General features: G+C 38.8%; 1 protein-coding gene across 3 annotated transcripts in view; it reads right to left on the bottom strand.

Moving 5' to 3' along the window:
• Positions 1-491: 491 nt before the first annotated feature.
• Positions 492-26,435, bottom strand: part of LOC115791704 (seizure protein 6 homolog) — a 109,098-nt gene continuing 83,154 nt past the window's right edge. Inside the window, exons 5-18 of one of the 3 annotated variants that reach the window (XM_030745914.1) lie at positions 21,031-21,216; positions 19,791-19,959; positions 19,137-19,303; positions 18,852-19,046; positions 17,922-18,060; positions 5,248-5,444; positions 4,316-4,510; positions 3,561-3,752; positions 3,198-3,392; positions 3,035-3,073; positions 2,822-2,930; positions 2,632-2,728; positions 1,613-1,686; positions 492-1,480 (exon numbers count right to left, since the gene is read on the bottom strand). In XM_030745914.1, coding sequence (XP_030601774.1) covers positions 1,660-1,686; positions 2,632-2,728; positions 2,822-2,930; positions 3,035-3,073; positions 3,198-3,392; positions 3,561-3,752; positions 4,316-4,510; positions 5,248-5,444; positions 17,922-18,060; positions 18,852-19,046; positions 19,137-19,303; positions 19,791-19,959; positions 21,031-21,216 — 1,907 coding nt within the window. In that variant the 3' untranslated portion in view covers positions 492-1,480; positions 1,613-1,659. Of the gene's footprint in view, positions 1,687-2,188; positions 2,729-2,821; positions 2,931-3,034; positions 3,074-3,197; positions 3,393-3,560; positions 3,753-4,315; positions 4,511-5,247; positions 5,445-17,921; positions 18,061-18,851; positions 19,047-19,136; positions 19,304-19,790; positions 19,960-21,030; positions 21,217-26,435 lie in introns of those variants that run through there. The other 2 variants (XM_030745913.1, XM_030745912.1) reach the window with 2 other exon arrangements.

Here is a 26,435-nt window from a genome sequence, read left to right as displayed (position 1 = left end):
CTTTACAGAGTGATATGAGAACAGCGGTATGCATAGCTAATGGTTCCCATAGGAAAACGTGTATCTGAGAAATCCTCTGAGGCTGTATGCAGTCGCGACCACACATATGCTTATAGGAAAATATCCAAGTGTCTTTTCTTAACTCTCTTCATGACGAACGCTATGATAGAAATAAATGAAGACAGTATGGAGTGCTACTAATGCCAGGCCTACAAATACAAAATGAAAGTAAAACTGAATCCTTCGTGTATCTGTTATTTTCACATATGATTTCTCGAGTTATAGTCGTGAGGCACTCATATTGGACAGGCAGTCTATTTACAGATAGCAGACTCATACAAAGTAAAGCGAGTATTAATGGCAGATTTTTCCAAGTCTGTTGGGTGGACAAGACCTTTGTATCCAACAGATCTCAACAATCAAAGCCAAATTTCCTTCACTCTCTAAGTGCCACTGACTTGAGGCAATAAAAAGGACTCAAAAACATTCAATCACCAACAGTCATCAACAATTTACTTTAGAAAAATATCACCATGATGTTCCACAGATTAACTGATTTGATCGGGGAGAGAAAGACATATTTACAGTAATACACAAAACAGGGGGGAAAAGAAAAAACATCAGTGAAGAGATGATCCAAACAAGCTTAAGCAGTTCTTGCTTTAAGTGCTCTAAATGGAAAAATCTTAACCTCTTTCATTTGTCCTGAAAATACCACACAACCAATCACCTTAAAAAAAAAAAAAAAAAGAATGTAAATGATTGAGGATGGTACAGTTTGTGAAGTGCAAATGAGCTTTTTAAATACAAAACCTATACGCTCCTCCTTACAATACAACAAATCTCTTTTCCAACAGAAGTCTTTATCTTTCTGATTCAACATATTCAAAATGAGCAGTGCAGAAAATGAGTTGTTCTGTGATTTATTTTGAAGTGTTGGTGATCAGTCCTGGATATTTTATTCAAACCGACATAAGAAAATACAGGCTCCAATGCACGATTATGAAAAAAAATAACCTATGAGTTGTTGCGGGTAGCTATGGACTGCCATTACAATTTATTTTCAAATACCACTGCGAAAGTGTTTCCAAAAAATAAAATAAAATGTTTACGGTCATCTTCAGTCATTTTATCTTTTCTTCTGATTATAGTAAGTAAACAAATGTCATTTATAAACACAGTGGGGTGCTGGAAAAGACAATACTGAAAAAGTCTGAGAACTCTGCATATGACATACATAGATGTTATACCCACACATAAAATTGTTGTTCAATAACAGCACAACATTGTGAACTTCATTGAAATGCAGTGATAGACAAAGTGTCTTCAAGGTGATTTTTTTTTTAAGTAGCCTATCAGTCCTCCGTTATTTAAGTATAGACATGATTTAGCATTTCATTTTCAATATGTTACATATTTCATGAGCGTCCCCACAATGTCTTTCAAAAGTCTCACCAACCAGTGGCTCTTTATACTTAATCTGTAAATACAAAAATGTAGTTTCAGACAAAACGTGAATAAGTGCTAGGACTGAGATAAAGTTAAAAATAGATAGTTGAAGGGTCAGGCTGCTGGGGGAAGATGTGATCTCAGCATCAGAAGGAGACCTCACCTCATAGTTGTTCTGCAGTACAGCCAATATGGACATAATGACAGGATTTAGTATCTAGAATGAGTCTGCCAGTGCTGAAAAAAAGAGAATAGTCATAGAGTCATAGAGTTACTATCATCACAACAGCCTATGGATGTGCGGTTTGAGTTATGAGTCAGTTGGTAACAATAAGCAATATCCATTCATTTTAATGAAAGGTTCTTCTCATTGCAAAGGTTAGAGTACATTATATATTCTAGTTTTAGACAAAATCACAGCACAAGTTCATTTGTATAGACTTTAGAGCAAACTGTACCTTTATACACACGCATGGGAACATACAGCACACATGTACAACTAAGTTTCCAAAAGAATTTGGGGTGCTGTGTAAAGTGTAAATCAAAACAAAATGCAGTGATTTCCAAATCATATTAAAACCCATATTTAAAATGTACAGATACAACATATGAATTGTTAAAAATTCAAGGCCTCCTTTGTATTTATTTATTTATTGGTTGCTGTTATTGTCATTCGTCATCTATCCAGTCTCACAGACTGTTAATGTTCACTTCATCTCTCTACAGCACTCTGCCTCTGTGGGAAGTATATAGGAATATTTTTTTCTATTAGTTTTTTTTTTTTTTGGGGGGGGGATCTTGTGTTTTGTTGCCCCTATCTCAACCTTAGACAGCACCACATCTTTTAGAGAGAAGTTGTATATAACTTGGTATATGTATAACAACAAGAACAAAGTAGATATAACACAACACTCTCACTTCTTGGAGTGGATGAAGAATGGAAATCCAGAATGCAAATGACATTTGACATCACAGTGAAATGAAGGAAAGTGTTCTTGTCTCATAGCTGAGACCACAAGCTCTCAGTGATGAGTGACATGGTGACAAGATGAGGTTTGAGGGTGCCCTCTGCTGTTGAAACGTGAGATGACGGTGGGATGGCTGCCATATGGGAAAGGATCAGGACAGCACACTGGTGTTCTGTGAATCCACGTCTTGCATGCTCATGACATCTGTACTTACTCCACTCTCATATATGGGGTTGTCGAAGGCTGACTCATCTGTCATGTTGTCATATGGTGGTGAGGCCGTTGGCATTCTGATAGACTTCCCCTGGAGTCTGAGTAAAGAGTTAAAGAGTTAGAGAAACAGGAAACATCACGAGAAGTCTTCATTACAAATGAAATACTTATAATTTCAAGTTATTACTTACTTTGCAAAGTAGACATAAATCCCAAGGACAATCACCAAGATGACTGCAGTTGGAATAAATACTGCAAGGGCAATGTTGGTTCCTTGCGTGCCATACTCTGTATTAACAACTTGAAGGAAAAAAAGGGCAAAATATGTATTACTTCTATAAATGACTGTCAAAGGATAAATATCTGCAATACTCAATACTGCAATGTATTGAAATATAACTTACCATCTAGCCTGCGTTCATTTACATAATGTGTCGAGGACGCTACCAAGATATAATTGGAGTTTAATGAGTATGTAGACCATATTTATGCAGCGTGAATCACAGTACATTATTACATTCAACTGTACTTTGTGTATATTTTATCTATACTAAAGAGCTTGTTTACCTCTGCAGGCAGGAGGAGTGCTATTCCACTGTGAAGGATGTCCAGGAATGCAGTATATGGTGGCCTCACCATGCAGTTCATAGCCAGGGTGACAAGAGAAAGTCAGCATCTCTCCTGCTTGGTAGAAAGCCTTTTCAGAGCTCTGCATGCTGGTGGAAGCTGCACCCGGGTTCCTGCACGGCTCGTACTTTTCAGCTGAGGAGCAGTAAGATATCTTTGATTGCAAAATTATTTTCATGCATCTTTTTTTTTTTTTACACTAGAAAAAGTGACAGTGGGATTTTTGGCTTTTACTGACAGTGTGGATGTGGATAATTGCATTTGTGTCTGTGAATATGTGCGTTGCTGACTTATGGAACTTACGGACACACTTGGGCAGCCTCTCACTCCACTTGGGCACGGCCGAATCACGGTTGTAGCAGGTGAGAAGGCTGGAGCCTGACAGGATGTAGCCTTTGTTACAGATGAACTGTACAGTCGATCCAACAGCAAAGCGACTGCCTGTGATCATTTTACGACTGTGCTCCACATTTCCAGGGTCCTGGCATGTCATCACTGGTGCATCACAAAAACAAGTGACGATAATTAGTTATTACTGCCACTGGTGGTGGCACATGAGTGACAAAAAGCATAATTAACAAAGACAAATATTCATTTATGATATTGTTTATGATTTTTTCTTTTCTTGGATAACTGTTAACACTTGCTGATGAAATCAACGGGGTCATTACAGATATGCTCATTACATTGAGTCTGTTGTGCAAGGGTGTGATGCCAAGTGCAAAGATTTGATCCAAAAATCTTTTGCACTGATATGTGCCTTTAATGTTATACCATTAACTGGTTGTTATATGACAATGCATTCCAATGTTGTGGAGCAAAGCAAATGTAATATAAAGCTGAACAGATCTTTGAAAAACTATTCAAAGTAGGCATTTGCATAATACAGTTATATCAGACTCACAATGTACTTAGAGCTTAATTGCATAATATAGTCATCTTACCACATTATTCAAGCCAAAAGGTCTGAGAGTTCAAGCAATGATGGCTTATTCATACTCAGTCTCCCTGAGTGGACAAATAAAGAAAACTACAAAGTCTTATGTGCTTCGTCTCACCTTCCTCACATCTTGGCACATCACCGCTCCAAGTGAGATCCCACTGGCACATGAGGATCTCAGAGCCAACTAGTGTGTATCCTGGGTAGCACTGGTAGGTGACCACAGTGCCGTGTATGAGATCAGGGTGGGACGTGCTCTTCCAGCCATTGGTGATCTCTGGCAGCTCTGAGCAGGTGTCATTCCTTGGCACCTCTGTTGGCATCGGCGCCATTGGTGTTGTACAGCGCAGGTAGGGGGAGAGCAGAGACGGGATGATAAATAAGGATTTACAAAAATGTGAGCACAATGTGGTTCTGAGGATACATAAATATTCTGATAATATTCCATTTTCTTGTATAACAAACAAAAATGTTATTCTTTATAGCAGATCTAGATCTAAAAGGAATAATGAGGATCCTCAAGGAAAAAACAAGCATTAATATGCAACCCCCTAGACGGGGAATAAATATGACTGCAGATTTTTTTTTTTTTCTTTGTGTTTGAGCAGAAAATGTAAATAGAGGCTTGTGATGTTTCCTGGGAGGAGCACAGCATGTGGTGTAGCACCAGTCAATCTGTGCCTCCCTAACTGCAGCATACATGGCCAGGAACACAAAGAGTTAGGTAAAACCAGCTGATGTTGAAATGAACACTATTATTATGTTTTGTGCTTGTTGTTATTTAATCCTGTGCACCTGGGATAAGCCAGAAGACAGATAGACAGAGGCACAGCAAGAGAGGGGAACAAAGACGCAGGGGAACAAATAGACTTTTTTTGTTCCCTAAATGATGACACGCTAGGTTCCAGATATGAGTAACATTGTCTGTGGTAATTTTACAGTAAAAGTGTGCAATATATGTAATCCTATGAGCAAGCAAGGGATTGCTATAATCAAGGCATATAATCATAGGTTAAAAAAAAAATGAATGAATCAAAACTATGATCTTACCAAAAAAGTGAACCACAAAGCCATTGTTATACCCGTAGATGTTAGTGGCAGGATCTGACTGAAACTGAATAGTGACGTCAGCCATGGATGTGTAGAGCTTGAAATGTGGTCGTGTGCCACTGTATTGGCCCAGGATGTTGGCAGTCAGGTCATCACCATCATAGAAGGTCAGTAGGTCATTCTTACCCAGATGGAGACTAGGGTTGACATAAAAAATAAGTTACTTTCCCCCCTCCTCAGTAACTTTTCAGCTTTACACAATGTTCCATATATTTGCTGATTTCTTTTGCTCAGGGCTTCAACTGTTGCATGTGTTCTCTCTCCTTTCATGCTGATGAAAGCACAAGCTGATGATATTAGACAGTGTCAGCGGAACTTGGAAAATTGCAATTTTGTCTATATTAGATACATCTGATGCAATGTAAACATTAAATTATTCATGATTCATGTCTCTCTGCCCCATGAATATATACTGATGTGCATATATGGGTATGTAAGCATAAATTGAAATAATCCAAAGGAATTACCTTTTGAAATGTCCTTTACAGGCCTTTAACAAAAAGCTGCCATACATGCAAAAACATCACAGAATTTTAATAGGACTACAGAACCATTTAAAAGTAAATAAACACCTATTAAGCAATTTCTACATGTTTTCTGGTAACGTGCATGTGTAACAGAGTATATGGTGGTCTAGTCACAGTCACAAAATCTTCGCTGTTACTGATTAACGTAAGGAGGCATTAAATTTTTCCATTTGGAGATTCACATGTCTTTGCACTCACGGCAGCATCAGTAAAGCTTGACTTTTATTCACACACAGGTTATGGAAAATATTGGGGAAAAAATAAAGTCACAGAAGCTGTAGTTCTCTGCTGATAAAATGACAAAGGGAAACTGTTTGCTCTTACGTGTGTCTAAAAATGGTGTCAAAATAGCAGTGCAACTGGTATGACTTGATTGCGTTAATAGTCATTGAACTGTGCCACCTAAAAATTAACAATAAGAGTAGCACAGTGCCATGCTTCAGGGGAGCCCAGCAGCATTGCCTTTATAGCCATTACCTGTCTCCTGTGTAAGCTCTACACCACTATTTACTGTGCCTGATCAAGTGACCAATCAAGTGCACAAACCGTGGTGAGAAAACAGTGCTCACAGTACAAGTTTCAAATTACTATCCCCGAAAAATGTGTAGTTTCTGTAGCAGCTGTAGATGTAATTACAGCTTGTTCTTAAAGGGAGTGTCTTTGTCTTTTCTACATGTATTTGTCTGAGCAATAGATTTGCTCTGCAGAACACTGCAGAAATATCCATATTGTTGTGACATCTAATCTTGAGTCAAGCTCTTCTAAAAGAAAAACAGCAGGCTGTTGTGTAACAACTGTTAAACAACTGCTAAAGTTACAGGGATATAAATCGCTTTTAAACAGAATAAGTCCCACATACGAGATACTTTAAAGATGTCTGTACATGCAGCAAGGGGAATGGTTGAGGATGTGAACCTTTAAAAACACCATTATCTCCTGATATGAAATTTTACTTGGTGGTTATTTCTATTCTGTCATTTTTTTGCTACTTGTTGGAAGTATCTCATGTGCAATAAACCACCATGTGAGCTAACAGATTTGACATATTTGCTTGACACAGCCATTGGGATGATATGAGAGGATTTTTTTTTTTTTTTAATCACATGCTGAGGGCAGACAGAATGCAAGAACTGAACTGAATTTCTGTTATGATCCACAGATATGGTTATGTTTTAGTTTTGGATTCTTTTCTTGATTGAGTTTTTGGCTTCAGTTTGACACTGTTTTTTTTTTTACGATGACCTCAGTCTTAGGATATTACTGACTCAAGCTTTGTGGTTATTCTAGTAGGGATTCAGATTTGCATTTTTTTTTTTTTTGTTTGTAATACTTCTAGTACGTGATTTTGTCTTTTCCTTTCCATCTTTTTTTTTTTGGTTACTGCCCGTTTCACTGTCTCTAGTGTGGGTTTTGTCCATGTGTTTTGTATTTTGGCTTTTGGGTTACTTCCTATTTTACTTTGAAGGTGGCTTTCTTTCACTGAGTCATAGGGTTTCTTGTAATCAATCCTGACAGTAAACAGGTTGGTCAGTCTGGTCTTACAGTCTCGAGTGACTGTTCTATCTACCATTAGCAGTTGTTTTGCTCCTCTGGTATATCTGTCAATTCCTTTCTAGGCCCCGCTGATGTATTGAGCCATGTGCCTGTTGATCTTAGCCACTATGATCCTTGACAGGAGCGTCCATGTTGTACTGAGGGTTTATATGTGTGGTAGCATTTCAATAGTTCCATATTCTCATCTCATATCCTCTTATGCCGTAACCCTGTTCCAGTAGCCCACTTATGGTCAGTATGCCCTGGTTCGTCAGTATGCCCTGGTTCCTCAGCACCTAATGCAGACCTTGTTAATCTGGGTAAGGTCCGAGCTTGTATGGCTTCAGTTTTATGTCTCTCACTCATATTCCAAGGTAGACTTGGGTAGTATGAGGGGGCCTGTCCTGGGGGCCTTTACTGGATGCATGCCATAACCAGGATTCAGGCTGAGTAGTGTTGCCCAAAACAATTAAGTAATGATAAAGTGAGTAGTCTTGTAGTCCAATATAAGATGCTAACCTTAAACACCTAATCCTAACCCCTAAATGCCTAACCAAACCCCTTACTAGAGGGAAGCTAGGAAGCTAGAAATGCCAGCAGCCTTTGTTGATTGTCTTCAAGGGGGCAGTGCAGGAGATCTTGAACTGCTAGCTAAGGATAAATTTATTTATTTTTAAAAAAAATAATAATTCACATCAGCATTAATGACACCTGGTTACATCAATCAGAGGTCAGTAAAGTTAATGTTGAATTGGGGCCACTACCCAATCAGGCCAGGAGTGACATGTTTAGCTGTTCTCTTTAAAATGCTGGCTGTGTGAGTGGTGTCCAAAAAAATTATGTGCGCTTTATAGATAATAGGGAAACTTTCTGCAGAAAACCTGGTCTTAGGCATCCATCCCACTTAGGATGGAGCAGCCCTCATTTCTAGAAATCTGGCCAAATTTATTAAAACCCGCAAAAGGTGACTATCTAGGGTTGAGACCAGGAAGCAGAGTTGCAGTCTTGCATGCCTTTTGCAGCTTCTCTCCTCCTGCCATCCCCTCAAAACCTCATCCCCATAAATACTATGTATGCTCCCAGACCAAGAAATACCAAAAGTATAACAAGTCACAAAGAAAGAACAATATAACAAAGAGTAACCATTAAATGTGGATTATTAAACACTAGGTCTCTCTCTCCTAAGTCCCTGTTAGTAAATAATTTAATTACTGGTCAAAATGCTGATTTAGTCTATCTTACAGAAACCTGGTTACATCAGGATGAATATGTTAATTTAAATTAATCAACCCCCACCCCCCTCCAAGTAAAAACTAACATTCAGAATTGATGAAGCCCAGGCCAAGGAGGAGGAGCGGCAGCAATCTTCCACTCCAACTTATTAATCAACCAAAGACCCAGACAGAGTTTTAATTCATTTAAAAGCCTGATTCTTGGACACCCTAACTGGAAAAATCAAGAACCAGTTTTATTTATGTTATCTATTGTCCACCTGGCTTTTACTCAGACTTTCTGTCTGATTTCTTAGATTTTTTTTTAATCTGATTTAGTGTTCAGTGTTCAGTTCAGATACAGTAATTATAGTATATTTATATTACATTTAGTCTATTATTAGACTCAATAGATATTCTGATGTATGGTATAGACACTGAGCATTTAACAGCATTCCCTGAAAACCCTCTTTTGTCTGATCATTTCAAAATAAAATTTAAATTTACAATAACAGATTACACAGCTTCAAATCAAAAGTGCTTAACTCCCTTATATAACTCACAAACACACACCTTAAAGCAGATATACCATTAGCTGAAGAGGAAATGGCATCTCACCACTAAATTATGATCACAAGATCATAATTTATTAGTGTGAAGCATATCTATCTAATAGACTCTAGTTTATTCATATAAATGTCATAGTTGCGGGTCGGTGGCCCAGGGTTTGAGTTCCTTTTTGTTTAGTTCCATTTTGCTGTAATTTTTTGGCCGGTAGCTGTTACTCTTTAGTCTCTATACGTTAACGTTCCGTGCTGAGTGTTTTGTATTTTCGAGTTTCTAGTTTTCAAGTCCTTTTGTGTAACTGGCCTGTCCAGCTTAGTCTTTTGTGCTTATTTGTTTTAATAAAGTTATTGTATGGTTCAGCTCTTGCCCCGTGTCCTGCTTTGAGGTCCTTCCTGCCCTGCCTGCAGCACTCAGCCTTGACAATAAATGGGGAGTCTTCTTCACACATTAAGGTTAATTATGGAGTTCCACAGGGTTCCTTGCTAGGACCAATTCTGTTTACATTATACATGCTTCCCTTAGGAAGTATCATTAGAAGGCATCACATACATTTTCATGCTATGTAGATGATACCCAGCTTTATCTATCCATGAAGCCAGATGATTCACACCAGTTAGTTAAACTGGAAGGCAAAGACTTGGATGACCTAAGTTGCTGCTTCTAAATATGGATAAAACTAAGGATATTATACTCAGCCCTAAAAATTTCAGTCTCTGTCTAATCAGATACCTACTCTGGATGGCATTACCTTGGCTTCCAGTAACACTGTGAGGAATCTTGGGGTCATTTTTAACCAGGATATGTCCTTCAAGTCACATATTAAACAAATATGTTGGACTAATTTCTTGCATTTGCACAATATCTCTAAGATTGGAAACAACTTGTCTCAGAGTAATGCTGAAAATTAACTCATGCAGTTATTACTTCTAGGCTGGACTAGTGTGTTTCATTATCAATTTAAAAGCTCCCCAAAAAGCCTTCACTTGATCCAGAATGCTACAGTCACAACGACTGACAGACTAGAAAGAGAGCATATTTCTCCCATTTTTGGCTTCTCTTTATTGGCTCCCTGTTAAATCCAGAATCAAATCTAAAGTCTTTCTCCTCACATACAAGGTCTTGAGTAATAAGGCTACATCTTATCTTAAAGACCTCACAGTACACTATCAGCCCAATAGAGCACTCAGACTGCTGACTTACTTGTTGTTCCTAGGGTATTTAAAAGTAGCAGTTTTCAGGCCATTTTTCTGTGGAATTAGCTTCCAGTCTCAATTTGGGAGACAGACAACATCTCTATCTTTAAGATTAGGATTTTTGATAAAGTTTAGAGTTAGGACTGGATCAGGTGACCCTGAACCCTTCTTTAGTTATGCTGTAATATGCCTAGGATGCCTGGGGCTTTCACTTACCTCTTTTTCACTTTCTATGTGTTTATACACCACTATGCATTTAAACATTAGTTATTGTTTATCTCTGGCTCTTTTCCACAGTGTGTCTTTTGTGCTATCTCCCTCAGAGGTGGCAAAAATACAGATATTCCTTACTTGAGTATAAGTACAGATACTTGTGTTAAAAAAAATCCTCTGGTAAAAATTGAAGCATCGAATCAACTTTTTTATGCAATTAAAAGTGAAAAAGTACGGGTTCTGAAATGTACTCAAACTAAGAAAATAAAAGTAGCTTTTTGAAGGACATTTCTACCAGTTATTTTTGTGCAACTCTACCTGGATCTTATAATATATTATTTTAATAATAAAATAATTTTACATAGGAATACAAACTTTTGTTGACTTTGCCTCCACACCTAAACAGAAAAAAATGAGTATAGTCAAGGGTGAAAGTTGGATTTGGCAGGTGGGGGAACCTTAAGATCAGTTGTAGTGACTCAGTGTGGGGAAAAGAATCACAACTCATAATAATTTCCCCTACACTGACAGTATACTGTGTACACTGTCTTTATACTGACAAGATACAGTTGATATAAAGGTGGAATTCAGGGAATTAATCTAAGCATGATCAGCTTAAATTCAAATTAATCTCTGCTACACTTGATGTAACCTAACTCTGACCATGAATTGCTGTGCACCAGTCCAACACAGAGCTTTACTGTAAATTTACCACAATATGATAAACTAAACTAAATTACTCCTGCACTAAACACTGAACTACCAAGTATTTTCATGCCACCTTTAAACGACACAAAGTTAGTGTACCTCAGTTTGTTTTGCAGGACATTTCACAATATGAAAAAACACAACTTCATATCATGTACAGATCCAGTCTCTGATTTAAAAATGAGGACATTACATCTAAGTTTTCAATTTCCAGTCTATCAAATGTCACTGAGCAGTCCTTACCTTTAATTTAACCTGTCCTGTCCTCTTTCTTACATCTTTCTCCATCTCTGAGTGATCGCTCATTCTTTTCTCCTTGGGAATTACAGCAGCAGGACCTTTAGCTAGCAGACACACTGTGTGACAAACTGTGTGACACACAAAATCAGTTTGTGTGTTTGCTGCTATTTGTTGAGCGGAAAGAAACAATGCTTTTGAAATTACCTGCCACTTTAAAAACATTGCTGCTTTTATTTTCACTCCCCTTCTGTACAGCAAGCTAGATGCTAAAGTACCGTCACCACAACATGTGCACATCTGCACTAAAAACGCTGTTCTGCTGTCATTCCGGCCCACTTTAGCCCCTCAGTTTGGCATTATAAATGATGCATAAATTAAATTATTTTATATGTTTCATCTCTTTGTATGCAATAAGCCCCAGTGATGGATACACCAAATAAGATTGTATTTTATGTGTTATTTTTCCCATTTAGGCTCAAATTGGTTTGATGTTTGAAGGCGAGCAGTGATGTGAAATGGGAACTTCCCTCAGATGTCCATCCATCCATCCATTTTCTTCCTCTGGAGCCTTTCCCAGCTGTCACAGGGCGAGAGGCAGGATACACCCTGGACAGGTCACCAGCCTGTTGCAGGCTCAACACAGAGAGACGCACAACCATTCACATTCACAGCTAAGGGTAATTTAGAATCACCAATTATCCCAGATGCCCTGAGATGTGTTAAACCTAAAATTCATGTATCAAAACCTGTTTGATACATGAAATTAAAATTTCAGAGCAATCATTATATGTGTCTAAAGTTTGGACCATAAAATCTTTAGGCAAACTGAAGGGGGCCGAGCAGAAAATGTTCTAAAAATGTACTGATTTGAGATGGAATGACCCTATTGCCAAAGCTTTTTTGTTGCTTTCTAATGTTCTGACATGGTTTGCACTTTGATTTCTGTCATTCACTGTGATTGCTTTGGGATTTGGTCCCTTTTGGAGTATGTTTGGGCATTTTTAAAACAGCCAAATAAAGAGGCTAGCTTTTTTGTTCATTTTTGGTTAGCATCAGCGTTTGGGTCCTCTCCACATCTACACTTTGACAGTTTCAGCTGTTTGGGACAAACACTGTAATAGGAGATAAGGCCATGTTATCTATGACTGACAGAGTTTTATGATAAAGGGAAACAAATGACCTCTCCTCTACTAAATCCTTCACTCACAGCCTCCCCACAAAATTCCTCTGAGAGGAAACAAACTGCTGTTAAAATCAGACTAGGAATAAATCGTGCATATTTTAAGCTGACTAACAGTATAAACAAAAAGCTGATATAATTAAACCCACAGGGTTTGTTTCTGTGGAAAATCACGCAAAGTAAAATTTTAACACTACATGGTCAGAATGAGGGGTGGATCTTTTTATGAAGAAATTTGGACAGGTTTCTCCTGCTGGACACAAATAATGAATGTGGGCTGCATGAATCTGAGCGACAAGGTACTCCCTCTGGTTACCTGGAACACTATAAGAGCAATTTACACCTCCGTGTTCTTTGACAATCGACTGCTGTGGTTTGAAATGACAGGAATGACAAAGCCAATTTTCACTTCCAAATCTCCATGATAATACTCTATGCAAATACAGACCTGGTGCCTTCAGAGAGGGCATCAACAGGATAAGCAAATACGTTTTTTTGCCCTGAAACCTTCTACATTCTTCTAGATCTGTTTGATGCATGCTCAAGAAATAACATGCATGCACAATAGTGAGTACATGGCATCATCATTTCCATCTGAGCTCTCCTTCACCTTTGGGTCATTAAAACTGTCCACCTTATTTTCTCTCAAGGATTTCCTCTCAGAGGGATGTTGATCTGTCATTTGGTAATCACACTGTGTGATTACCTCCAGTTTCTGCCTGTCATCATTCTCAACACAAAAATATACCAACACCCACTGATGCCTTCTGCTGCATACTATACAATGTTGCCACTGTACTGGCTGTTCCTTTTTTCCTGTTTTTACATGAGACTACTTTCTAATTTTACTACTGTCACTATGATTGATTTTCCTCTTTTTCCTACTACAGTAGCTTATCAGCACCACAGCCCATGTTCTTTGGCACTAATTATGTGTTGCAATTGAGCTCCATGGCAGTTGATCTTTGCTCCCTTTGCACAAAATGGTCATGATTTAACCTGTGCGTCTGAGATATCTGTCCTCATAGTTTTGGCAGTGGCTTGGTCTATATACTGTTTTAATCAAATATACATTTTTCAGTGCCATACCTGAAACATGGGTAAACAATTAGGTGCACAACTCTGCCTGATAACGTTGTATTGGAAAACAATCTCAAATCTAAAATTGCTTTTTCAACACCATTACATCCACTCGAGATTTCTGATGTTCAACAGGACCAACGCTGTTGTTATATCCAAAAACCATCAGTATTGTAGTGGGAAGCGTTAGGCTCATCAAGAACTCTGCAGTCAACCTTGATTTTTAAGTGACCTCATCTATTCTCTCACCTTTCTGAAGTGTATTCAAAATCCTGGTGACACCACAGAAGACTGCCAAATGCAAGATGCCTTCAGCCCAGACATCCACAGTTCCTCTCAGTAGTGAGTCACTGCAGGCTACTCAGCCACACTGCACCAACCTGGCAGTCACTGCATCCAAATGTCATCCCACATGGCCCCTTCTTAATAGCTATCCCCCAAGTCATGAAAAGCAAGTCCTGTCCTGGTTTGAAAACTGGCAGCTAATCTGAGAACTATGTTGGCCCTGTGTATCTGTTAGTTCATCTTTCATTTCCATTTTAGAGAGACGATAATGTTTATCAGAATCTTTCAGGGATACACTGGCAACATCTGGGATGCTCGTTGCTAAATTAATGATCACAAAGGAAAATGGGTGAGAATAGAAGACAGGTTTGAAAAAGATTATGCCACATAGTGCCAATAACAACAACGACAATAATAATAATAGCAATATTTTATTTAGTGTTGTCTTATTTGACTAAATGTCTCCCTCGCCAGCATGGTATGGGTGTTTGCAAAGTTCCAAGGTCTGTTTGAAAAACAATTTCTGAAAACTCCTCTGCATACCAATGCCGCTGGCTCAGTTCCGCAGATGAGATGACAGTTGTTTTCTACAAGCCTGTAGGCACTCTGTCACCTTCAGTGACCAGTCAAGTTTAAAGAACCCAGCAAATCTCTATAAACTCTAACAGAATGGCAATAGCTCACGGTGACATAATTTCAAAATCAGCCTTCTACATCTTTTCATACGCGTTTGACATTTAAATTGTTCTGCTCAGTTCAAATAACTTTAAAAAAAAAAATGCAAGCACCGACACAACCCCAGCACAGGCTGACTTGCATGTCATGTACAGTGTCACCACAAGAGGACTCTAAAAACCAGTTAGTCCAATCTGCAAAGTCTCTGGTCCTGCCCACTAAACTGAAACATTAGGACTGTTAAACACTTTGTGATTGTGTTGTCTGGTGAAACATTTCCAGATATGAGACGCTGAATGCTAAAATGCATGTGAGCCACTTACCTAGCTATATTCCACAGGTGGGGATATCAGCTGTAACCTCTTGTGTCTGGCTCTTGCTGGAGCCATGCTCCATGCTAATTAGCAAGGAGTCGGCCCTCCTGTTTGGCCTAAATTAATTAATCAGTCCTCATTATGCACATTGCTCCTCTGTAATTGCCAACACTGGCACAGTGATGAATGATAACACAGAAAACATTCTCATTACTGTGGAAAAGTGTGTGCCCACCCTTATAATGAGACAGCTCTTATCCACAAGAGCCTTTTGTCACTTTAACATGCAAAATGCATGCACACAAACACACTTTGACACATATTACATGTTGACCAAGCCTAAAGGAATGCTATTCTCAAGCAGAGCCGGGAAGACATGAAGGTAATGGTGGGGTCCGCAGGGATCAGACAGGCTGTGGGTTTCAAGTGCCAGGAAAGCTACACATGACCAACCTTGAGATAAACTAAAGCCAGGCACACCACCATTAATTTACAGTGAGCACTCTCATGTGGCCAGGATTAAAACAAATTTAAGTCTGGCACAATTTAAAAAGAAATCTCTGAATGAAAATCAGTTTACCTCTAATCAAACTTGTTTACTTCTACATAAAAAAAAAAAAACAAAAATCCTCTCTGATCTTTTTTACCCTAGGTGCACTGGTTGACTTTAAATAACAGAGATTAATCATCGGGTCTTAATCTCTGTCTAAAGAACACAGTGGCATGCAGGGTCACATAAAACCCTGTGCTGTATTCAGACATGGTGTTTTATTGGTATCCTCTGATGCTATTATTCCCTTTGGATCTGTGGATCATATTTGAGTGATGGCTCATATCTCAGTGCCTGATAGATATAGTTTTGTGTATTGTGACCATGCAGCAGCATACAAAAACTGAGCATGAGCAAAACAAATCCACACCCACACAAATGTTCAGTATGACACAGCTAGGAGATATTAATCTGTATCTTTATGCTTAGTTCAGCAACATGGAAAAGATGAATGAACATTGCAGTGGAACACAATATTTGTTACTAGATCTACTGTTGTTCCAGTGTACATTAAAATAAATTTATTAGTATATTTTATGAGTATATTCTGAGTTCTTGACAAAAATACAGTCACTAATTTAGTTATGTCGCAGTTAATACCCCTTGAAGTGGAAGTGAGACAACAAAGCCATGTGTGAGTACAGTACTGGCTGTGGATTATGACCACCTCATTCTGAGGATCTCCAGTTTCTCCCCATACTGCGTCCAACCAACAGAGAAAACAGTTAGTGGCTGATAAATACCACAGTAACACGATCCACTCAATCCACAATCCCTCGAAAAATAGAGATATGCAGATATATTGACTATGTGGCTATTACATGTATAAACAATCAATACACTGTCTAAATGAACCAAACTGCCATTATTTCTGACAGACTCAGTAGCTTTCAGAGCAGCACTCTCAGCTCTGTGATGATTCACATTGTGTTTCTTCCCTATTAAAAACATATTTAAAGGCAAAATCCACAGAAATGGTCGCAATTCTGATAACTCAGGTGTAAATAATAAAATGCTGAGCAACTGGCCAAAAGTGCTGTGCTTATGTAACCATAAATCAGAACTGAAATGAATACGCAGCAATTATAAATAGCTGTGAACGGGATGGTGTATTGAATTGAAGACGATGCATCAGTGCTGAGAGCTAGGCCTAGAGAACACTGGTCCCGATGCATGTACAAAAGTCTATTCAGTGACCTTGAATCTCTTAACTGAACTGATGTAGTGATTTAAATCAGTGGAAAAGGTTCATGATTTCCACCTCTAACTGCTGTTCACTGGAAGAGATTTGCAGTAATGATGGTGATTTGATTTGTTCTGGAGTTTGTCTATTGCTGCGCCTTGCAAGCTGTCTATACAGCCTCAGACTTCATTTCACAAATATATCCTAATTTTATCACACTGTTCAGAAAATATTACGAACATGGAAAATATGAAAAGTGAAGGGAACGCATGCATGCATGCACAAATGACCACTCTGACCAACAGCTCACAATTGCCACTGGTAGAGATTTGTCAGCGACTTTTTTTTTACAACCTCAGGCAGTATTCCCACTGGTTTATTTTTAACCTCTCTGAGCCCTCCAACAACAGGAATCACTTATGCTGTAGTTTTTGTGCTTACTATAGGGTGCATGTGCATGGCAATATTGTGGAAATCACTCAACCAAAGCAAACAGATAAATTCATAAAAGATAACAAGACAGTGGTGCAAGATGTATCATTTTGTTTTGTTTTGTTTTTTTTTTTAAGAATTGCTCCGTGTACCATACAGAAAAGAACGCAGTGTGATTATTTTTCACTTCATGTAAGACCAATTACTGATGTAGACTGAAGAAAAAATGTGTTTATATGTGCGTGTGTGTGTGTGCGTGTGGAACATTTGTGTATGAGTGATTGGTGAAGGTGAAACAGAGTGTCTGCGTTTGTGTTTGCATCTGTCTGTTTTGACATCTCTGTGCATGTGTGCTGAATTACAGTTGGGTAGGCTGAATAAGTGGCTCAGAGTAGTTGACTGCCAGAGCAGATTCATTTCAAAGCCAACTCTGAGGCAGACACCAGGGAAGTGAGAACAGGAAGGCTTACTGGCTAATCTGGTCAGAGAGCGAGCTGGAAGCAACACAGAATTCTTAATGTAGCGGATGTTAAAAAAAAAAAAACTAATTAGTGACTGCAACCACAGAAACACTTCCCTATATGCATTTTGCAGTGTGTCTCTGTAGAGGAGAGAAAGGATGAGAAAGTAACCAAGAGGGGTGTACGTTTATGTCTGGAGTCTGAGATCCTCTCTGACCTCCCTGAGTGATTTCTAGTCTTACACCTGGGTGCAGTCTCTTACACTTGGATGTCAAGCATGATCCGCTTGTCCTCTTCCACATGGATACCCCAGATGCAGTCCTGCCCCTTGTCGTAAGCCTCGGGCCAATTAGGAGACAACACAACACCGGCAGAGTCTGTGATCTCCCCGCTGCACACAGCTGCAACACACAGACACTACAGGCTGAAGAAACAAATTGCAAAAGATTTCAAGATACATAAAGCTAAGATGCAAATTAGACATCAATCTACTCTAAACAAATGTATGTTGGTGCATAAGCAATTTTGACTCTCTAGATTATGCCCATGACCTTAATGCTTGATAAAATACAGCTGGAATCAAGTGCTGTGCAAGCTTCTTGGAATGATCCTTGCAAAATTGCAGACTGACACTGAACCACTTGGTGACCATGACCCATACAAGCAGAAATTAAATTTTCTTGTAGCTAGCTTTACTAGAGAGCTTTTCAATTTCACTCTGTGGCAGAATAACCATGCAGGCTTTAAAGACCAAGAGTAAGGTCAGCATGTCATATTTGTGTGTATGTGTATGTGGGAGGAGGAGAAGGGAAGGGCTCAGGGTTGGGCCGCTATTAAATATGATGCGTAGCCTGTGAACTGTGGCAGTTCTCATCTTAGGCCAGCTATTGTATGCCTTTAATCTTGAGCACTTCTAAAATCTGCCCTGCAAGCACACATTTCAAAGTAAATCATTGTTACAGTTTCAAGAGAAACTTTATCATGGATCAGAGGAAAGCAGCTTAGGAAGATATAGTTAACTGTCACTGGAATTTAATATTTTAAAAAATAACTCCTGCAATGATCAAGCAGACAATGAAAGCCTTGGGTCCTTAGGTCAATCTGATCTTGCTCTAAGTTGTTCTCCAGTGGAAGCACGTTTTTTCCCCCCCTAAGATTTAATGCCCTGCAATCATGACATCTGTTAACTCACCCCTGCAAGCCGGCTCGGTCTCATTCCACTGAGGGTTTTGTGCATCCACACACTCAATCACTACAGAGCCTTGCTCCAGTGTGTAGCCAGGATCACATGAGAATTCAACCACTGTGCCAATGCTGTAGCTGGAGTCACTGCTGCTGAAGTTTCCATACTTCACAAAGGGCTCATAGCACATCCCTTTTGCAAAAGCTGCAGAGAGAGTGTATGACATTGACTATAAGTGACAAGGATGGTACAAGATATTATTAGCAAACTCGTGATTCTGCGTTATCAGCTTGCCTTCGTATCTTATGGCTGCGCCGGTGGAGGTCATTGTCCCATCTGTGGTGAACTCTACAAACAGATAACGTCCAGTACTGAGCACCCCCTCATTGGGCAAGTATTCAACTTCATAGGAGTCATACACAGGGGGAGAGTCTATGTTGTTGCCATTTTTTATTAGCAACCTAAAAAAAAAAAAAAAAAAGACAGAGATTAGTAGAAGGATTAAAACAGATGTTAAAAAAGAAATTACAAGCTACCTGAGAACTGCTCATTGTTCCAGGTGCAACCGTAATCATTCTGTGATAACATTCTACACTCTGTAATGAGGTGAATGGGCATGCATGACAATTGCCATATGGATCAGTGGTTATAGAACGATACATAGTGCAATTGCATTCTTCTACCTCTCACCACCTTCTGGTTCCTGCAATTCATTTGCCCGACAGAACACTCTTAAAGGATTATATTGATAAAAGGTCCTTTCAAATTCATCTGTTACTCCCTAAAGATTTTGGTCATTTATAGCCCTTGAGAATTTTAATCCTCTATCTGAAGGAATACTATTATTCAGAGAGTGACTTTAAAGCCTGATGCCAGTCAAATTTCCACACTACGCTCTCTTTTAATCTTAATGTATGATGTTTGATTTTAACAGCATTTATAAACCACCTGTCATCATCCTCTGCCAAAGCCACCTTCTCAAAGTGAACGTGAAGCCGGTGGCCTTCAGGTGCTTCCAGAACCCAGTGGCAGGTCAGATTGTTGCTGTAGTTTCCAGGAAAACCAGGAGAGATGATGCGACCATACGTGGCATTTTTTATCATTCCCCCACAGGATGCTGTAAGAAATGAAAAGAAAAGAAAAGAAAAGAAAAGAAAAGAAAAGAAAAGAAAAGAAAAGAAAAGAAAAGAAAAGAAAAGAAAAAAGAAAAGAAAAGAACAGAGAGTTGGAAGTAAAAACTAGATGAAAAAGTAATGATGCCAACTGTGGCAGGGGGATTTTGGAGAAAAGTCCCTGTCTGAGCATAGATTGCATCGATATCCACTGGACTGTGGCTGAGCTAGACCAGGCAGCTCTCCTGGGTCTAAGAGTGTCTGATTGTTTGTGAAGGTAAAAGCAAAACAGCAGCAGTAACACTATCAGTTTAGAACAGCTGCAGGCAGGCACAGTGAAAGGCTGGGACTAGCAGATGAGTTTTTACCAGGAGAAGGAGAGTCATGTGGCCCAGTTCTAATTAAGGCAGCCAGGTCCAATGGCCTTGTTTTGCCCCGTCTCCAAAGAACAGCTCCCTGTGCTGCTAATCACATGCAAACACACTCATTCGCCCTCCGAGTGTGACTCAGTAGGAGACAACGCAGTGAAAGGGTCTGTTAATCAAAATCACCTGTTCTCTCAAAGAAAGCTGAAGAGAAAGGAGCGTGCTTCTTTACAATTGCTAGTTTTTAAAAGCACGTGATTTTTCTTGTTAGTTCTCTTTTCTCTTTTTTATCTCCAATCTAAGAATAATTAAACTGATAATTGTTTGAGTACATTTGGATACAATTAATAGTAATTATTTACATGTTTGTTTTGGAAGCCTGACTGTCAGTTTTAACTGCTTGAAGTTAGTTAGCAGTGACTGCCAGGCTTCCAAGCCTGAAGGTAATTTAGTTTAAAATGCAAAATTAAAAATCAAACCAAATCATCCAAGGCTCCAATTAAGCTGAAGGAATAAGCTCATAACCTACTGTTATAGTGTTTAGATTCAATTTACTTTAATTAAATTCTTTGCAGTTTTATTAATGGAAATCAGTTAGGGGGGTGACCTCACTGCCCTGAATTGCTCCAAATCAATAAGATAAGACAGATAACATAGAAATTGCTCCAGCAATGTTAACTAGCGTCTATCCAAAGAACCAGTTTGTCTTACCCACACATCGGGGCTCTTTTCCACTCCAGTAAGGTGTGGTCGCATTGCGACAGGTGAGCATTTTTGGACCTTCCAACTTGTATCCAGTGAAACAATGGAAATAAGCTTCTCCGCCAGGATGCAGGTGCGTCACTGAAACTTCTCCACCAGCAGGCTCTTTGGGGAATGCACAACTCAGCACAAATGCTGCAGAGGAAGGAGTCAAAAATAGAGGGAAAGGGAAACAAAGGTGCTCTCATGAATACATTATTTTACAGAGTTATTCTTTTGGCATCTCCAAAATCCATCTGAAAGTTTCATTTGCTTTGCTGTCAGAATGACTTTCCAAGTTGTTTAGTGAGTAATGTAGTTTAAATGTAATAAAATTTGATGATTTTTGCTACAACCCATTTATGAAGTTCAGTACGTCACACAGAAATGATAGGCGATTTGTAGAGAGTGAGAGATAAGGGAAAGTTCAAAAACTGAAACCATAACACTGGGAATTACATTTAAATGTAGTTTATTTCACTATTATCAGTTGTGAAGTCACAGTGTGAGTATCTCTATACCTTTTTTTAAGACAGACACTCTTGGTCTAACTTGTTATTATTATTTTTTTCTTAATTAAGCTTTTGGAAACATCATTTTCCAATGCTCAGTCTTTTATTTGTCTGTGCACATTGCAGTCCTGGCCAAAACTGCCAACAATGTTAACTGGCTGCACAACATAATCCTCTATGTCCTGTGTTGTGTATTCATTGTTGACCAAGTTGTCTCTCCTCCAAACCACTGCTGAAAACCCATAAATATTTAAATCTAAAATGACTGTGAATTTGTGCAAATGAATCTCCCTGCCTTTCCGTTTCTCTCCAACATGCAATTAAAGAAGCTATTATAACCAGCCTTCAGATATGTTTATGTACACGCCATCTTTTAACTGTAGTTTACCATTACAGACAGTATGCAAATGTACAGAGACATGTTCTCTGTACGTTTGGCACTACAGTAATTATCATCACTGTGAGGTTTGGTGTAGAGTCGCTGCAGATACTTTGACAAATGGATGCATGGTTGATCGGATGAACATCATAGTGGGTCTATAACTTTAGGCTGAGGAATAGCCTCGACAGTGGTTGTCAAAGGGTTCCCATTGCAGCGGGGTAAGATCAATGTTCCCAGACTCGCTATGCATTGTTGTCCTGTTCCCTTTTTAAACAAATGGTGTAGGATGGCATGGAGTTCACTTCGATAATGAAGTAAGCTAACCAAGTCTTTAATGGAAGCTATTAAACAACCTTCTCTTCCTGTCTAATAACCACACTGTTCTACCTCATTAGTGTAGACACTTTAATGACCAAACTAAAACTTTTAAACTTCTGGAAATGTGTGAACAACAAAATATAATTGGACTCACTATGGCTTGTGCCACAATAACAGTGTGATTGTGAGGTTGCAAAAGCATAGAAAGCTAGAAACCTTGTATAACATGTTTTAGCTTAATGGAGCGGATGCAAAAGCTAAACAAGTGCTAAGAGACAAAGACAACAAAAAAGGGCAGCCAGTAGTCCTGTCTTTGTTAAAACTGTCTTTGTTAAAATTGTCTTTGTTAAAATCATATTTGCAGTCCTAAAGCAATTACAGTATGATGGCTGTAATAATAATAATAATATGGTTAAGGTAGTTTGTTGTTTATACAATTAAGTGAAAGGTAAAATACTGTTAGTTTAGATTACGTTAGCATCTTATTCATTTAAAAATGGCTACATAACATCAAAATATTAACTGAAATTTAATATATATTAATATATATTTAAATATAAGAAATGGGTTTATCATCATGCAGTTTATATCAAGCCTAATTTGCTTAAAATAGCAATAGGTACTGACACAGGTTCTGCAATAAGAGAGCTGAAAGACTGGCCTCTTAACATCATAGGTTTTGCGCTAAAGCAGTGGCCACACGTCTAAAGCACTAGCAGACATTTCATAGACAGGGTTGTTGGCCCACTTCCACAAAAGCTGAGCAAGTGGAGGTTAAACAGTGCAAACAGATTAGACACTATGCAGCAGACTGGATTTGAAGCGCTTTCATTTCAACCAGTCATTTGGACATGAAAAACATCACTTTAGTGATGTTTTCTACCATTACCTTGAAGCTAAATTGTCTATTCAAAAAAATGTCATTCTATCAATCTTTGAACTTGAACTCGAGGGAAAACAGCCCTAAATGCATAACGGCCATAAAGGTTTGTAAAACTACTGACTTATGTGTTTCTTTTGCACAAGCCACTGGTTTCCACCATAATGAAACCGGCCTTTGCTTTGCAGTAAATCAGTGAGCCACAGGGACGAGGTACACTGCCCCTGGGTCATCCATTCCATTCATAGTTTATCACTAGCTCCAATGAACCTAGTTATTGCCATTATCATAGCAGCATTTACATCCCTATTGAGCATGCAGTGGGAGAGCCAGAGGCAAAAATTGTGGAGCCAATTCCTGAAGTATTAAATTACGTGCTGCCTCCATTCCAGTAGATGTGGTGCTGGGCCATAAAGTCTGATTGTTTCACCATTAGAAATAATAGATCCACAGTGCAGACAGCCAGGAAGATTAGCTGATGGTGCCGTAGAGCCACAGGAAACAGATGTGGAGCGTATGTCTTTAGTTATTGTTTTCTTGTAGAGGAGAGAAAATAGTCATATTGGTAATACCCATGTAAACCCACAGTAGTACAGTACAACAAATATGAGCTAGTTGGAAGAGTCATCAGAGTGTTATGAAAATATTATTACCTGTTGAATAGCACACATTTATCATGCACAGTCATGGTGAAAAAGAAAGTAGACCCTCTGTCATAGTGTCAGGACATAAACATTTACCTAGTCCTCACCAAAATTCAAAATAGGTAAATACAGATGAACAAAAACACATAAAAATTACATGGTGTTCATTTGATCAAAATTCTGCCAAAATGCAGAAGCAACAAGCGAAAAAATACCACCCAGTATCATGACAAAGCGTGTAATGGAGCCTTCCATCCACCTGCCCGTTTTCACCCTCTCGTAGGCCTGAAATATACACGCATGCTGAATTTGCAGTAAGTCGTAGTTACCAGCAGGGTGCGATATTTAATTTCCAGTCAACAACTTTCTACCAACTTCCTGTTGATTATCAGCCATTTTAACAATGCTGCATTAAAAATATTGTTTAACAAAAGCAAAAAAAATGGCAAGATAGATGTATGGAGGCCAGATTTACATACATGTATCAGCCATCCAGCTTGTTGGCTTTAAATGAAATATCACACCCTGGTGGTACTGCAAGTTACTGCAACTTCATCACGTGTTTCCATCTCACGCCTAAGACAGGCAAAGCGCGACACTCACACCATGTCCTGTAGTCGATGGGCGGCTCTATTACATACTTTGCAGTGATACTGGGTTGAAAATTAAGTACAGAGTACTTAATGTTCAGTGGCTTGTAAAACTACCTTTAGCATCAGTAACTTGAAGTATTAATTTTCTTTGTTTGTTTCCACTCTTATTTACAGCAGTGCTTCAGTTCATTGTGGTTTGTGGGCATTTGTTTATGCACAGCTCTCTTAAGGTCCTGTCACAGCATTTCATGCTGGACATTGATTACTGAGACATGGCAACACCTTCATTCTTTTCATTCTGTTTTTCTTATGCTGTTGTAAATTTGGTGGTGTGCTTGGGATCATTGTGCTGTTGGCTCTATTTGGGACTAACTTTAGCTGTCAGACAGATGACCTCACATTTGAACAATACTTTGGTATACAGAGGACTTCATGATCAATTCATTGACTGCAAGGTGCATAGGTTCTGTGGCTGCAAAACCAGTCCAAGTGATTACCCCTCCACTACCGTGCTTGACAGTTGGTACAATGCATTATTGCCAGACATCTCCAGTTTCGTCTTGTCTATCCAACGGACATCGTTCCAGAAATCTCGTGGTTGTTCAGATGCGAGTTTGCAATCCTATGCCGTGCTGCATGTTCTTTTTAGAGAGAAGAGGCTTTTTCCTGACAAGCCTTACAAACAAGCCAAACTTGTTCAGTCTTTTTCTAATTGTGCTGTCATGAACTTTAAAATTTAACCTGCTGAGGCCTGTAGAGTCTGACCTGTAGCTCTTGGGTTTTTTGCACGGTCTGTCATTGCGGTGAATTTGCTGGGACATCCAATGCTGGGTAGACCGGCAACTGTCTTAAATGTTTTCCACCCGTGAATAATCTTTCTAACTGCAGAATGGTGAACTTCAAATTGGTTACAAATAGCCTTATAAGCCTCCCCAAATTAATGGGCAGCAACAAACTGTCAAAATGTCTGCTTTTATAGAAGTGCTCACACTTGCTGATGATCAGTTAATCAAGTGCATTTGCTTAGGTTGCTATTTACCCTCTCAGTTCCTGTGGTATACTTAGATTTTCACATACTGCTTTTTTTGTTTGTTTTGGCATGATTGTTATCAAATAAAAAATATGGTGTAATATGTCATCTTTTGTAGTTTATTTGAGCTTGTATTTACCTCATTGTATTTACCACCGACCTTTAAGACCAGCTAAGGATCATATTATACTTAGCAGGTCTTATAATTTAAAGACGTTATACTATTTTTTTTTTTTTACCATGACTGTAGAGCATGTACACTTACCTCACTATGATCCAGTGTGTCACTGATGCCAGTAAGATTCATTAGTGATAATGGTAACCAAGTGGACGTGATACACCACAGCTCTACATTACAATGTTTGGATGAGGGCTTTAAAGGTCAAAATGAAGGCATTCCTGACAAGAAATTCCACAGTGTCTTTGGTAAATATTGTGTTAAAAAATTGAGCCCCTAAAAAATATAAGGGGAAAAATAGCTCAGAACAATTTAAATGGAACAGATTTAAAGTGGGAAGTTTTTTTTATACTGTATCTTGTTATTTTGTTTTTGGGTTTTTTTGTTTGTTTGTTTTTGTCATTTCACAGGACTTCTTCAAAAAAGCACAAGAGCAGCGTGTCCTGCCTTGCCATTCTTTCCCCTCTCTCACTCATTCGCTCTCTTTCTCTTATCTGCGCACACACCACAGATTTGTACCATCTTTATTGAATATAAAGTAATGCCTTTTATTTTCCTTCCTGCCCTTTCACACCTACATGTTGGCACAAAATACTTGAATTTCAAATATGGAACTTTAAATGTGTATTTTAGATCCAATAATGAGTTCCCCTTTCCCTCCGCCCTCTATCAACATTTACTTAAGATCAGCCTTTGGAAAAACATTTAAAGAAAGTAAACATTTCCCAAAAGAACGCCTGATGTGACACCTGCATGCACTCACACATTCCTTCCATTAATGAGCCTCGTTCAGCTGTATGCACATTTTTCATCTGCCGGAGTACTTCAAATCGAGAAT

Source organism: Archocentrus centrarchus, chromosome 14, assembly GCF_007364275.1.
Source record: "Archocentrus centrarchus isolate MPI-CPG fArcCen1 chromosome 14, fArcCen1, whole genome shotgun sequence".
NCBI classification, from domain to species: Eukaryota; Metazoa; Chordata; class Actinopteri; order Cichliformes; family Cichlidae; genus Archocentrus; species Archocentrus centrarchus.
This window is presented reverse-complemented; position numbering and strand designations above follow the sequence as displayed.